Genomic DNA, 11,980 nt, shown 5'->3' with positions numbered 1-11,980 from the left:
ATCCAACCACTGAGAACAATATAGGCAGATCAATAATTAATTAGACTATTGTTGCACCAAAGGCCATTGTGCCTCTATTTGGCTTGTCCCAATATTGGAGATGTCTTTCATGGTTTCATAATTGTACACGTGAAGCAAGGGACTAGGCCAGCCAGGCGCACATATTTCATTATGTCAATGATCGCACCATCAAGAAACAAACCATGCACCATTTAATCTGGAACATTTCAACCTGTCCGCACGAAGAGATTAAGATTAAGAGATTAAGTAGACAAACGTCATGTCAAGATATTCAACTGCACACATTGCACTACGATCACATATATAACTATTTGTAAATGCTCGCATAAAAAAAAAGTTTAAAAAAACGGCATTTGTCAAAAAAAGTTTCCACCAACAATTCAGTCTTGGTCAAATAGAAAGATTAGAATGATTTATGTAGGCTAACAAAAAAATCCCCAAACCGGATTTTAAGATAGGCCTAATTGAAGGTAGGTTCATCCTGGAAAAGAATTCAAGATTATTGTTAAATTAATATTTAGGGGGAGGAACGCCGGGCTCAAGGATGAGGCGTGGAGGGTGGATGAAAGGAGGGTGGGGGTAGGAAAAGCGGAACCCGGATGCTGATGCTGTCTGTATTGGATGAAGAGACAAGCAAAGAGAGGAGGGGAGAAAGAAAAAAGGGTTTTGCGACCGGTGGAGAGTTTATCCTGTGACGGCGTTTGGATGCGTAAAACTCCGGTAGACAAACAAATATTTTTCCAAACGTTCCAGAGAAGACAATACAAGATTCAGAAGAATGAATCCTATGGCTGCGGAAGGAACGCGAGAGAAGATGCTGTGATATGTACATAGACAGTCAGGCAGGGAGGGTGAGAGCAAGGGAGAGACGGAGAGGGAGGGGGAGCGGCAGGCTACTACACCAGCCAAAGATGCTTGCTATTTCTAGAAGCACGATTTATAACACGGCCGAACGTTCGACATTCAAAGTAAACAATTCTTGCGAGAAATTTAAAGAGGAACACAATCTTAACTCTTACTGACACTGATAATGGAAGATTGAGAGTAGCCTGGACGGTTGCGGATAGTGGGGACGCTGTTTCGACGCTATGATCCCAGTTTCCTGATGCAGGGCCAGGGATAAACTTAAGTGTGCACCGGATATTGGAAAATCGTTCTTCTGTGGCTGTAATCATTGAATATGCTATCCGGGAAGGAAACAAAACATTTAGTGTAGTTTTAGAAGGAGGATAATAGGACGAATAGGCTATATCTCTGTGAAAACATTCGGGACAACTTCTTAACAAACATCATTGACTAATAAAAAATAGTATCGGGTAGATTTTGGATGTAATCTGCTATGCAGTCTCTGCTTGAGAGATTTTCATATTACAGCTGCAACCAGCTCTTTACGGTAGGCTAATTGACGATACTATCATAGTAACTGCAGCGATTTCAATTGCTGTTTATCCCTTCAGTAGTTCATTTTGGACATCTAAGATTTGCGCTTGTCAATATTTCCTTACCCCTCTTTATCAACTCCCAATAAATTAATGTAGCCTACGTTCATTTTTGATTATAGTTATCATTTTAAATAACTGTAATTTATCTCTAAACAACAAAAAATATATGCAGTAGCCGCAAGAAAAACAAGTGCATGGGAGTAGGCTAGGCCACGGAACTGCCATCGCGACCACAGCCGCTCTCTATCACTCCCTGTGACATCGCTATGTGTCTGTAATGTCGGTACGGCGGTGCCGCGCCGCCCGAAGGACTGAGACTAATCGTTATCAATTTCTCCGGACAAATAGCATTGATCATATAGCCTTATAGTGATAGAATTCCGTCTTTAACAGACGGTCAGCATGACTAGCAAAGAGCTGACTGTAGGCCAATCGGCCCAGTACGTCGGGCCTTACCGGCTGGAGAAAACGCTGGGGAAAGGGCAGACAGGTAAGGGTGCACCGATCTTCTGGTTTTCTTCGAATAGCGTAATGTGTGATTGCAAAAAAACATACGAAGGATTCGTTCCGTGTATTCATTGATTAAATGTGTTACATATGAACTAAATATGATAGTCTAAACGGTGAAATTGACTTGGTAGGTTGCATGCTTTGCGTTTAGTGTTGACAGTTGCCAAATGTAACGGAAATGTCATCACAGGCCCTTTCAACATTTTCGTTTTCACATAATTTGTGAAGTTTACATGTTCTCACTTTCGCAGTGCAGAGTATGTAGAAATTGCGTGTGGCTACTGTGTTTTATTGTGTAGGCCTATGCATTTCTGTGTGTATGCACATGGTAATACAGTAGCATTAAAATCACCCATATTAATGTTTTGAAGACTTGGTGAGAACAATGCAACCCTATGATACAATTATGTCTGATTCCTGTGATCAGAAATACTCAGAAGGCCTGGCCATGAACGGTGAATGGTATATAGGCTAGCTTGTGTCATGTGTCATGTCATTCTCACAAACGATCAACCTTCCCCTCTGTGCCCACCTTGTATCTTCCTCCCCGTCCCACCGTCCCTCCCTCAGGTCTGGTGAAGTTGGGGGTCCATTGCATAACTGGACAGAAGGTGGCTATAAAGATTGTGAATAGAGAAAAGCTGTCCGAGTCTGTCCTTATGAAGGTAGAGTGACAGACACAGCAGGGGTGGTAACACGCTGTGCACCTTCAACACATCTCATTCGTTGGTGACACATATGTAGTATAATATGATGATGACCCAGAAACACAGTGACATATTGCATCTGTCATTGTATTCTTGGAAAGTACAATCACAATTTAGCCAATGTCACCTGGCAGTGTTCACAGTTTCCATGTACCGCAAAACATTTTTGGAACTTGAAATGTTGTCTGTTTTGAGTATGAACGGTGGACTAAGACTGTATGCTGCGCTATACAGCCTCTCTCCTCACTGTGTCTTAAACTGTCACTCACAAACCCCTCCTCTCTTCTCCTGCTCACCCTAACTCTCTCCTACTCTTTCTCTCTCTTTACCTTTACTTTATCCCCTTTCTCTCATTCATTGTCTCCATCACAATCCTGCTACCTCTCTGTCTTTCTTCCCCCCCCCCCCTCTCTCTCTCTCTCTCTCACTCCTCAGGTGGAGAGAGAGATAGCTATTCTTAAACTAATAGAACACCCTCATGTACTGAAGCTGCATGACGTTTATGAGAATAACAAGTATCTGTAAGTATGTTCTCTTTCCATACTTAACCTCTATCTTTCTCTTTCTGTGGGACTCTTGGTTCTAGAAATTAAGCTATGAAAGAATGTTCTGTGACCTCCACTGTAGGATCATGGCATGTGTATAAGCATGTATGTGGATGGTGTGTGTGTGTGTGTTTACAAGGTCTGTGAAGGCCTATTTTCATCTTTCTTGGTATTTTCTCCACTAGATACCTGGTGCTTGAGCATGTATCGGGTGGAGAGCTCTTTGACTACCTGGTGAAGAAAGGCAGGCTGACCCCTAAAGAGGCCAGGAAGTTCTTCAGGCAGATCATCTCAGCCCTTGACTTCTGCCACAGTCACTCTATATGGTCAGTTATATGGCAATATGAGGCCGTTATTGGGGGCAGCCCAGGCTGACTCAGCAATATATTGACAATACTGACTCAATATATGTATCTGTTTTTTCCAAACGGACTCCCTGATGTGTGTTTGTGTGTGTGTTTGTATGTGTGAGCAGTCATAGAGATCTAAAGCCAGAGAACCTGCTCCTTGATGAGAAGAACAACATTCGCATTGCTGACTTTGGCATGGCCTCCCTACAGGTTGGGGACAGCCTACTAGAGACAAGCTGTGGGTAGGTGGTGTGTGTGTGTTTGCTGATTGTCAATGAATATGTCTGTCATCAATATTTTTCAGAATAGAACTTTCAGAATATCATTTTTCTTAAATGTTCTTCCCTGTTTTAGATCTCCCCACTATGCATGTCCAGAAGTGATCAGGGTAGGTTCTTTCTTTCTTTCGTTCTCTCTCTTTCGTTCTCTCTTTCGTTCTCTATCTCTCTCTCTCTCCCTCTTCCTCTCTCTGTCTCTCTCTGTGGAATATGTGTGTAACAGTGCCATTGTGTGTTCCAGGGAGAAAAGTATGATGGCCGCAGGGCTGACGTCTGGAGCTGTGGAGTCATCCTCTTTGCTCTGCTAGTGGTAGGAACCTGTCTTTGTCTCCTTCCTTCTCTTTCTTTTCTACAAAGCCAAACTGTCCTCAAAAGTGTGTTTGCATGACCTAACACACTTCTACACTCTCTCTCTCTCTCTCTCTCTCTCTCTCTCTCTCTCTCTCTCTCTCTCTCTCTCTCTCTCTCTCTCTCTCTCTCTCTCTCTCTCTCTCTCTCTGTGTTTACACCAATCCTTATCTTCCAAACCCAACCCACTCTCCTCCTCCATCTCTGCTCTGCTCCCTCCATCTCTCTGTGCTCCCTCTCTTCAGGGTGCGTTACCTTTTGACCATGACAACCTGCGGCAGCTGCTGGAGAAGGTGAAGAGTGGGGTGTTCCACATGCCCCACTTCATCCCCCCTGACTGCCAGGCCCTGCTCAAGGGCATGATAGAGGTCAACCCTGACAAGCGGCTCACGGTACGACGGTACTCATGTTTGGGTGGGAGGTGGGTCACCACTGGGAAGATAGGAGCGATAGAGAGAGGCTGAACCGCCCGGGCTGGTAGAGAGGGTGAGGAGGGAACAGAAAGAAACAAGAGATGTGAGAGGTCAGTTAAAGCATGAACGAGGTACGGTCGACAGCTGTAGAGGTGACCAGGGAAGAGATGATTTACACAGCGTGAAATGAGGTCAGTCTTTTATATCAAGGTCGCCGCCCTGCATCCTAATAGAATATTAGGTTTGGAGCCTGGGCTTGTGGTGGTCAGATCTAGAACCAACATGTGTGTTATGTCGTATGAATCCATATTCATATTTGGTTCTACGTTTGCCTCCTTTCAGCTAGAAGCAATACAGAAACACTCCTGGTACCTGTAAGTACTCTCACCCCTCTGTCAGCCATACCATGATTATATGAGCATGCCCCGATCGGAGGATGATGTTCGATGTCCGATCATGTCTGATCATGTCCACAGCGGGGGGCGTAACGAGCCGTGCCCGGAGCAGCCCCCTCCGAGGCGCGTGTGCGTGAAGAGGATCGTGTCTGTGACAGAGCTGGACCCTGACGTGCTGGACAGCATGCACTCTCTGGGCTGTTTCAGGGACCGCAGCAAACTCACACGGGACCTGCAGTGTGAGGAGTGAGTAGCAGACACGCACGCATGCCCACACGAGGGAGCGGCACTGAGGGGTCACACCCACATCTACGCAGTTGCAATTAGTCGTCGTCTCCCCCACCCCCCAACCCGACACACACATACTCTCTCTATCCCTCTCTTCTGTTCTGTCTATCCCCTCTGTTTTGTTTGATCGTGTTTAGTGTTACATCACTCTGGCAAAGTACAAGGATATTTAACAATGCCTCTCTTTCACCCTTTCTTTCTTATTTGGCTCTGTGTCTTTTTACTTTCTCATCTAGACATTTTCTGTTGAGGTCATCCTGTGGGGGGGGGGGAGGGGGAAGCAATTTTTTTTCTCAGTTATATCTAGATAGAACAACATCATATTGCTACAACTAGAATGTAGGTTATGACAATTATGCTCCCCTCTCCGCCTTACTCTATCTCCCTCAAACTCTCAGAGATAACCAGGAGAAGATGATCTATTACCTGCTCCTGGACAGGAAAGAACGTTACCCCAGCTGTGAAGACGAAGACCTACCGCCCAGGAATGACACAGGTTAGTAACACAGTCCTTATATCACTCAGGAAAGAAACACCATCTTTTTAATACAGAGGTTAGCAACACTGTCAACACTGCCGTTACACCACACAGTCATTTAGCCAATCTGTAGAAACACAGGCTTTACTCCACGTAGGAAAGAAACAGTTATTTAGCCAGTTGGTTAAAAATACAGCCTTTACACCACGTAAACACAAATCTTTCACAGAAAATAAACACAATCTTTTAACCACCGAGACACAACTTCTAAAACAACTCAATAGTCTAGCCTAGCAACCAGTCGGGAGTGTAAACTTCCAACCATTCAGGAGTCTAACCTGTCTAAGGTCTCCTAGCAGACCCCCCCAGGAAGCGGGTAGACTCCCCCATGTTAACCCGTCATGTCCGCCATCGTCCTGAGAGGAAGAGTCTGGAGGTCCTGAGTGTGACGGACCAAGGATCCCCGACGCCCCCTCGCAGAGCCCTGGACACGTCCGCACACAGCCAGAGGTCACACACACACACACAGCCACACTCACTAACACACAGTGTAAACACACACTTTCAATAAAGACAAATATGTCTCTTGCTTTAGCAGTATACCCAGCTTATGTATCGGTGTGTATTGTTTATCCCTTCAGGTCTCGTTCAGTCAGTGGAGCCTCCACTGGGCTCTCCTCCAGCCCCCTGAGCAGTCCCAGGGTAAGTCACTTTTGGCCAACTCATTTTTACTATACTCATTTTGTTCAATTTGATTACAGTTTTAAACTAACAAAATTATAGTATGTATTTTGTTTGTAGATTATTATTTTATTTTATTATTATTATTAAGTTATTTGGTAGTTTTAGGCTAATTCTTTGGTTTTCCGCATGCTCTTATTGTATGTAAATATGTATCTGGTGTTGCTGTTGTTGTGAGACCCTCTCTGGTTTAGCCTGTCTACCTCCCCCATACTGTCCCATTCTAAGCCATAACTCATCACTAAGCCATAACAGACACCTCGAACAAACATGGAGGCCCCTCAAAACACACAAAGGAAACATATCTTAAAATCGACTTCCTGTTCACCGCACAAAATTTCATATTCCCAACAAGTAATATACCCAAACAGCATATAATGAAGTAATATACAATAATATACCGATGAATGGAATCTTTACAGCGAGAATTACAGATGTGTTAGGAAAAATCGTCACAAATCATAACTCATGACCATTGCTCTCTTTCCATCTCTCCTTCCTCCTTTTCCATCCCTCTGTCTCTTGTCTGTCCACCCATCAGAGCCCAGTGTTCACTTTCAGCCAATCAGAAGTCACCTCTGCCTCAACCACCCAGTCCAAAGACCCTAAACCAGGAAGTGCCACCACTCCCCGGGCATCCCAACGTGCGCCCGATCCAAAAACCCAGACCCTGCCTTCTAAGGCGGCTTCTGATCGTCCTCACCTCCAGTCCATGAAGTCCCTCCCCCTTCAGACTCCTCCCTCCCCCTCCCCCTCCCCTCTTCTCTCCCCCATCCCTCGTTTTTTCTTCTTCCCTGCTCCCTCCGTCTTCAAGTCTGTCACTAAGAATATCTATCCTAACTCTGCCCCCCCTGTGTCACAGGTCACACCCCAGGGCTCTCCGCTCCCCACCCCTCTGGGTACCCCTGTGCACCATCCCCAGCACCCCCCTCCCACCCCTCCCTCCTCTTCCTCCTCCTCCTCTTCCTCCAGGGCAGAGGGGGGCGGTGGTGTGGGTGGCGGCTCCCTGTCTCTTACTCCTCCCTCCAGCCCCGGAGGCAGTGGGGGCATGGCAGCCAGTAGCTCCGCCCACTGGAGGACACGCCTCAATTCATTCAAGAACAACCTGCTGGGGTCACCTCGTTTCCACCGCCGCAAGCTGCAGGGTAAGATGGTAGTACAGAAACATAACAGTACTTCCAACATTGGTCAGTCTGACCATTAGGGAAAGGGATACAGTTACAGCTCATCTTAAAGCTTGCGTGTAATTATATAATATCTTCATTTAGTTGCCTTTTTGTATTTCCAAGCAGCAGCTCTCTTAGTTGTCTATGCGTAGAGGTGGAGAAGAGTGGCGCACCAATGATTCACTCTGATCACTAATTAAGTCAATGAAACAGAACCTCTTCAAGTGTCATCCTTAAGTTTATTACCACGGTCTCTCATACTCTTCTCTACTCCTCTTTTGCTGTCATCACTCTCTCTTTTCCTCTCTCATTGCCTCTCTTATTTGTTCTGTCTCTCTTTCAGTCCCTACATCAGAGGACATGTCTAGTCTAACTCCAGAATCCAGCCCTGAGTGAGTATCCAAACACAGTTCTGTATCAGGCAGAACAGTTCTCCTATCTGTTGATGGACCAGCCTGTCTTTCTTACTGTAACACCACTCCATTGTCCTCTTCTGTACAGGCTGGCCAAGAAGTCTTGGTTTGGGAATTTCATCAGTTTGGAGAAGGAGGAGCAGATCTTTGTTGTAATCAAAGACAAACCGCTCAGCTCCATCAAAGCTGACATAGTTCATGCCTTTCTGTCTGTGAGTGGCTCTGACACCTACTTCTGTTGAATTTGATTGTCCTCATCACACCCCAAGTATTGTAGTCAGGGGGAATTCACAGTCTTTTCTATGGATGAATGTTTTCACCATTGAGAAAGATCTGGAGTGTCATAATCCTTTTCCTGTTATTCAACAATATTACATTTCTGCTTACAAACTCTGTCATTGTTTCATCCATCTATTTCTATGCCCCTCCTCCGTTCCAACTCCAGATCCCGTCTCTGAGCCACAGCGTCATGTCTCAAACTAGTTTCCGGGCTGAATACAAGTCTTCTGGCGGGCCCTCAGTTTTCCAGAAACCCGTCAAGTTTCAGGTGGACATCGCCTTCTCTGAAGGAGATAGGGAACGAGAGAGGGAGAGGGCGGAGAGGGAAGGAAAGAGAGAAACAGGCATCTACAGTGTGACTTTCACCCTAATATCAGGTATGGTGCATTGTGGGTGATACTCTGTGACAATGACTTCTATTGATGATGGCCTGTAAAGTTACAACCTGCTGGGTGAGGTAGGCTAGAAAATGTGCAGAGAGGAGTGTGAATTTCTCTTCATCTTCCACCCACAGGTCCCAGTCGAAGGTTCAAGAGAGTAGTGGAAACGATTCAAGCCCAGCTACTTAGTACTCATGATCAGCCTTCTGTGCAGGCACTGGCTGGTGGGTCCTACACACACACATACATTTCGGAATAATCACACACATACAGTCAATGTGTTTGTTCACGCAGTCCCTCCCTCATCCCCCTTCCTAGATGAGAAGAACGGACAGCTTTCCTCACGTCAGCCCGGCACCCCCACCCGGCAGAACTCCCGCCGCTCCGAAGGCGGAGGGGACCGTGGAGAGCGAAGTGACCGGGCCGAACGTGGGGACGCAGGCATAGGTGGCAGTGGCAGTGTTCTACAGAGGAGAGGTTCCGGTAAAGACAAGACCCGACTCCTGTCCTCCAACGGGACCCAGTCTCAGCCCTGACAGAACCCTGTAGAGCACCAGACGAGGCAGGAGCAGGACCGGCCAGAGACATCTTGAGAAACACACAGGCTTCCCCTATCAAACAGATCACCCACAGCACAGGTTACCACACCACCTTATTGGAAAACACTCACTGGCTGCTCTTTGAGGCAGTCAGGAAACCCTAATAAGCAACCTTAACTTAAAAAAAAACATTTCTACTGGGAAAATCACCATCATCGACTAGTCAGGAACACCACAGTCCATGTCTACAGTATGTCCAAAACATTTACCGATCATCTTTCATCAACCACACATATGGAAAATCAAAATGAGTCCTGTCAACAGTCAGATCAGAAGCTAGCTGATTCAAACTGCTCAGAGGAAAGATCTGTGGTGAATTGTAGGATGGAGTCACCCATTGAACTGGAAAACCTGTTTAACCTCCCTGTTCCCAATGGTAGGGAAATGTGATAGTTCCATCCAACAGAATTATGGGTAAAGGCAAGTTAGGAAATTATCTTAAAAGACTGAGAAATAGAGGTGGTGTGTCGTATTACAGAGCGATATTAAAATAATTGGCTTAATGACAAAAATAATCTGAATCAAGCTTTCAAATGAGTCATCTAAAATGCTTATACAGCTATTTGACGAATCTTCTTCACAGAGAGAATCGGATAATTATTATCTGATTGTGAAATTGTAGAACCATTTTGCCTTTATTTGAGGAATAGCAACGAGCTATCTAATAGTTGTAGCCCCATCTTACTATTGAACACATACTTTCAAATAAGTCCTAGTCCTCATTTTAGAAAGGCCATACACAAATCCTTACAGAAGATATGCAACTGTGGGACTGAATCTTGTTTAACCAATTTTTTGTGTGAATGATTTTAGAGAAGAAAATTTAACTTCACCACACTGGTTGTTTTCTCTCAAATATAATTCAGTTTCACTCTAAAGATTCATTACACTCACTATCCCACCCCCCTTCCTCCCAAATATGAGAGAGTGCACAAAATGAGCAGAGAGAACAGAGTTGAGTTCTTCTAAAAGGAGATCTGGAAAACGTAATTTCAAGAAGAAAGAAAGACTGACCAAACTGAGGCAGAAAGACAAACATGTATGTAAATGCTGCATATTCATTCTCCCAGGACGGGAAAAGAAACAAACCACACAGAAAGAATGAAATCCAATGTTTTGGTTAATTTGTCTTTTTTTTTCTTCTGTGAATTAAGTGCAAATGAGTAAGTGAATGTCAAAAACGTTACAATTATTGCCATAATATGTATTTATTTTATTCTGTCTATTTATTTACGTGTTTATTTATTTGTTTATTTATTTGTGAATATTCCTGAAGCTCAAGATGGAAAGAAAAGATGGAGAATCAAATGGGAATATAAAAAGAGGAGAAATTGAAGTCAATATAGAATTGTCTGTACTGAGACAGTTACCTAATGTCTGCTATTTTTGAGTTCATATCATTCCCTCTTTTCCTGAAAGCAAAGTAGAAAATGTGCTTGTTTTCATTTTTATGTTTTGAAAACCAATGCTGCAAACATTCCTTACTGCTTATGTTTACATTATATATATACTTTAGTCCCAATTTAGAAAATGAACACAGAATCAAAATATACTAAAGCTGAATACAAAACACAAACCTATGAGAGATGTTATGCTTTTTAGGCAAATCTAATGTAGGCCAACTCATAGACACCTGAAAAAGTGGAAGAGAGCAGGAGAGGGTTAAAAAGGAAAGTCCCCTCTTCACTTTTGCAAGAATGTTACACAGAAACTAACACAAATTGCCTCTAAAAGCAGAAACCCATTGCCAGTGACAAAAACGTGTTGCTTTCAATGTCGTTACAAATAATACACATGAATTGAACAGGACTTTAAAACTGGTTTGCACTGTCCCACAAAAGAAATGTACACAGAGCAAACCAAACCATTTTCCCCTCTCCCTCTTCTCTTGGCCAACGTGGTCCCCACAACCCCTCACCCCCTTCCATCATCCCGGTCACCCTCTTCCATCACCCCGGTTACTCCCTTCCATCACCCTGGTCACCCCTAAAAAAGAATACTGCAAGCGAAAGCTAGTTTCGTTCTAGCTCCTCCCTCATTGACACCCTATCTGGGATGACTATTATGGAAACTTTTTAAGCCACCATCTGGCAAACTACTGCCACATTGCTATGGACTCTAAATGACAGCACTTCATATTACTGTGCCACATCATCACCATACTTTACTGTACTGTGTTACTTCACAGAGACCATGTGTGTCAATCCACTTCTCTGTAAATTCTATGGATTTAGCAGGTCAGTAAAGTCTTGTGTGTGGCCCACAGGGCAAGTAGCAAAACACTGTCTATCAGGTTAGTCTTTGTTTACAATTGACTCAACAGTCACCATGATTACCCACTATTAGACAGAACTAGTTGTGTGTGTTTGCCTACCTTGTTCAGATGAGAATCTCTCTCACAGCTATTGACATGGTGATGCGAAATGATGAAAGAGGTCTCACTATAGCTTACACATCTAATTCAAGGCCTTCCCATGGACTCACATGACAAGGGCTGGTTCTCTTACCAAAACATGCGCATTCCTTCACTTTCCCTGTCATAATGTGTAATATGGCGGAAACAGCTTTCGAGTATATGTTCAGACCAGTCCTTATCTGTGACTCTTGAAGATGACAGTGAATTAGAA

The 11,980-nt window shown here is 44.3% G+C and overlaps 1 protein-coding gene across 2 annotated transcripts; it reads left to right on the top strand.

Annotated features, from left to right (window-relative positions):
• The first annotated feature begins 976 nt into the window (after positions 1-976).
• Positions 977-10,001, top strand: brsk1b (BR serine/threonine kinase 1b). Of its 2 annotated transcripts, none has more exons than XM_067232894.1 (19): positions 977-1,953; positions 2,544-2,638; positions 3,116-3,201; positions 3,411-3,551; positions 3,701-3,817; positions 3,930-3,963; positions 4,095-4,163; positions 4,447-4,593; positions 4,957-4,988; positions 5,091-5,255; positions 5,696-5,793; positions 6,135-6,285; positions 6,417-6,477; positions 7,379-7,661; positions 8,026-8,074; positions 8,184-8,307; positions 8,541-8,751; positions 8,889-8,978; positions 9,049-10,001. In XM_067232894.1, exons 1-19 carry the CDS (start codon positions 1,866-1,868, stop codon positions 9,288-9,290), a joined length of 2,283 nt encoding a protein of 760 aa, XP_067088995.1. In that variant the 5' UTR covers positions 977-1,865; the 3' UTR covers positions 9,291-10,001. The 2 variants fall into 2 exon arrangements, with proteins under 2 accessions (XP_067088995.1, XP_067088994.1); XM_067232893.1 differs by having other exon boundaries at positions 9,013-10,001.
• The last annotated feature ends 1,979 nt before the right edge of the window (positions 10,002-11,980 follow it).

Source organism: Osmerus mordax, chromosome 3, assembly GCF_038355195.1.
Source record: "Osmerus mordax isolate fOsmMor3 chromosome 3, fOsmMor3.pri, whole genome shotgun sequence".
NCBI classification, from domain to species: domain Eukaryota; kingdom Metazoa; phylum Chordata; class Actinopteri; order Osmeriformes; family Osmeridae; genus Osmerus; species Osmerus mordax.
The sequence above is the reverse complement of the archived record's forward strand: the minus strand, read 5'-3'. Positions and strand labels throughout refer to the sequence as shown.

Bases quoted from the DNA above. Each gene is read 5' to 3' on its own strand.
- brsk1b (XM_067232893.1), top strand. From the start codon at position 1,866: ATGACTAGCAAAGAGCTGACTGTAGGCCAATCGGCCCAGTACGTCGGG. The intron at 3,202-3,410 runs GTAAGTATGTTC...TTTCTCCACTAG, and splicing joins TATGAGAATAACAAGTATCT to ATACCTGGTGCTTGAGCATG. The intron at 4,164-4,446 runs GTAGGAACCTGT...CCCTCTCTTCAG, and splicing joins TCCTCTTTGCTCTGCTAGTG to GGTGCGTTACCTTTTGACCA.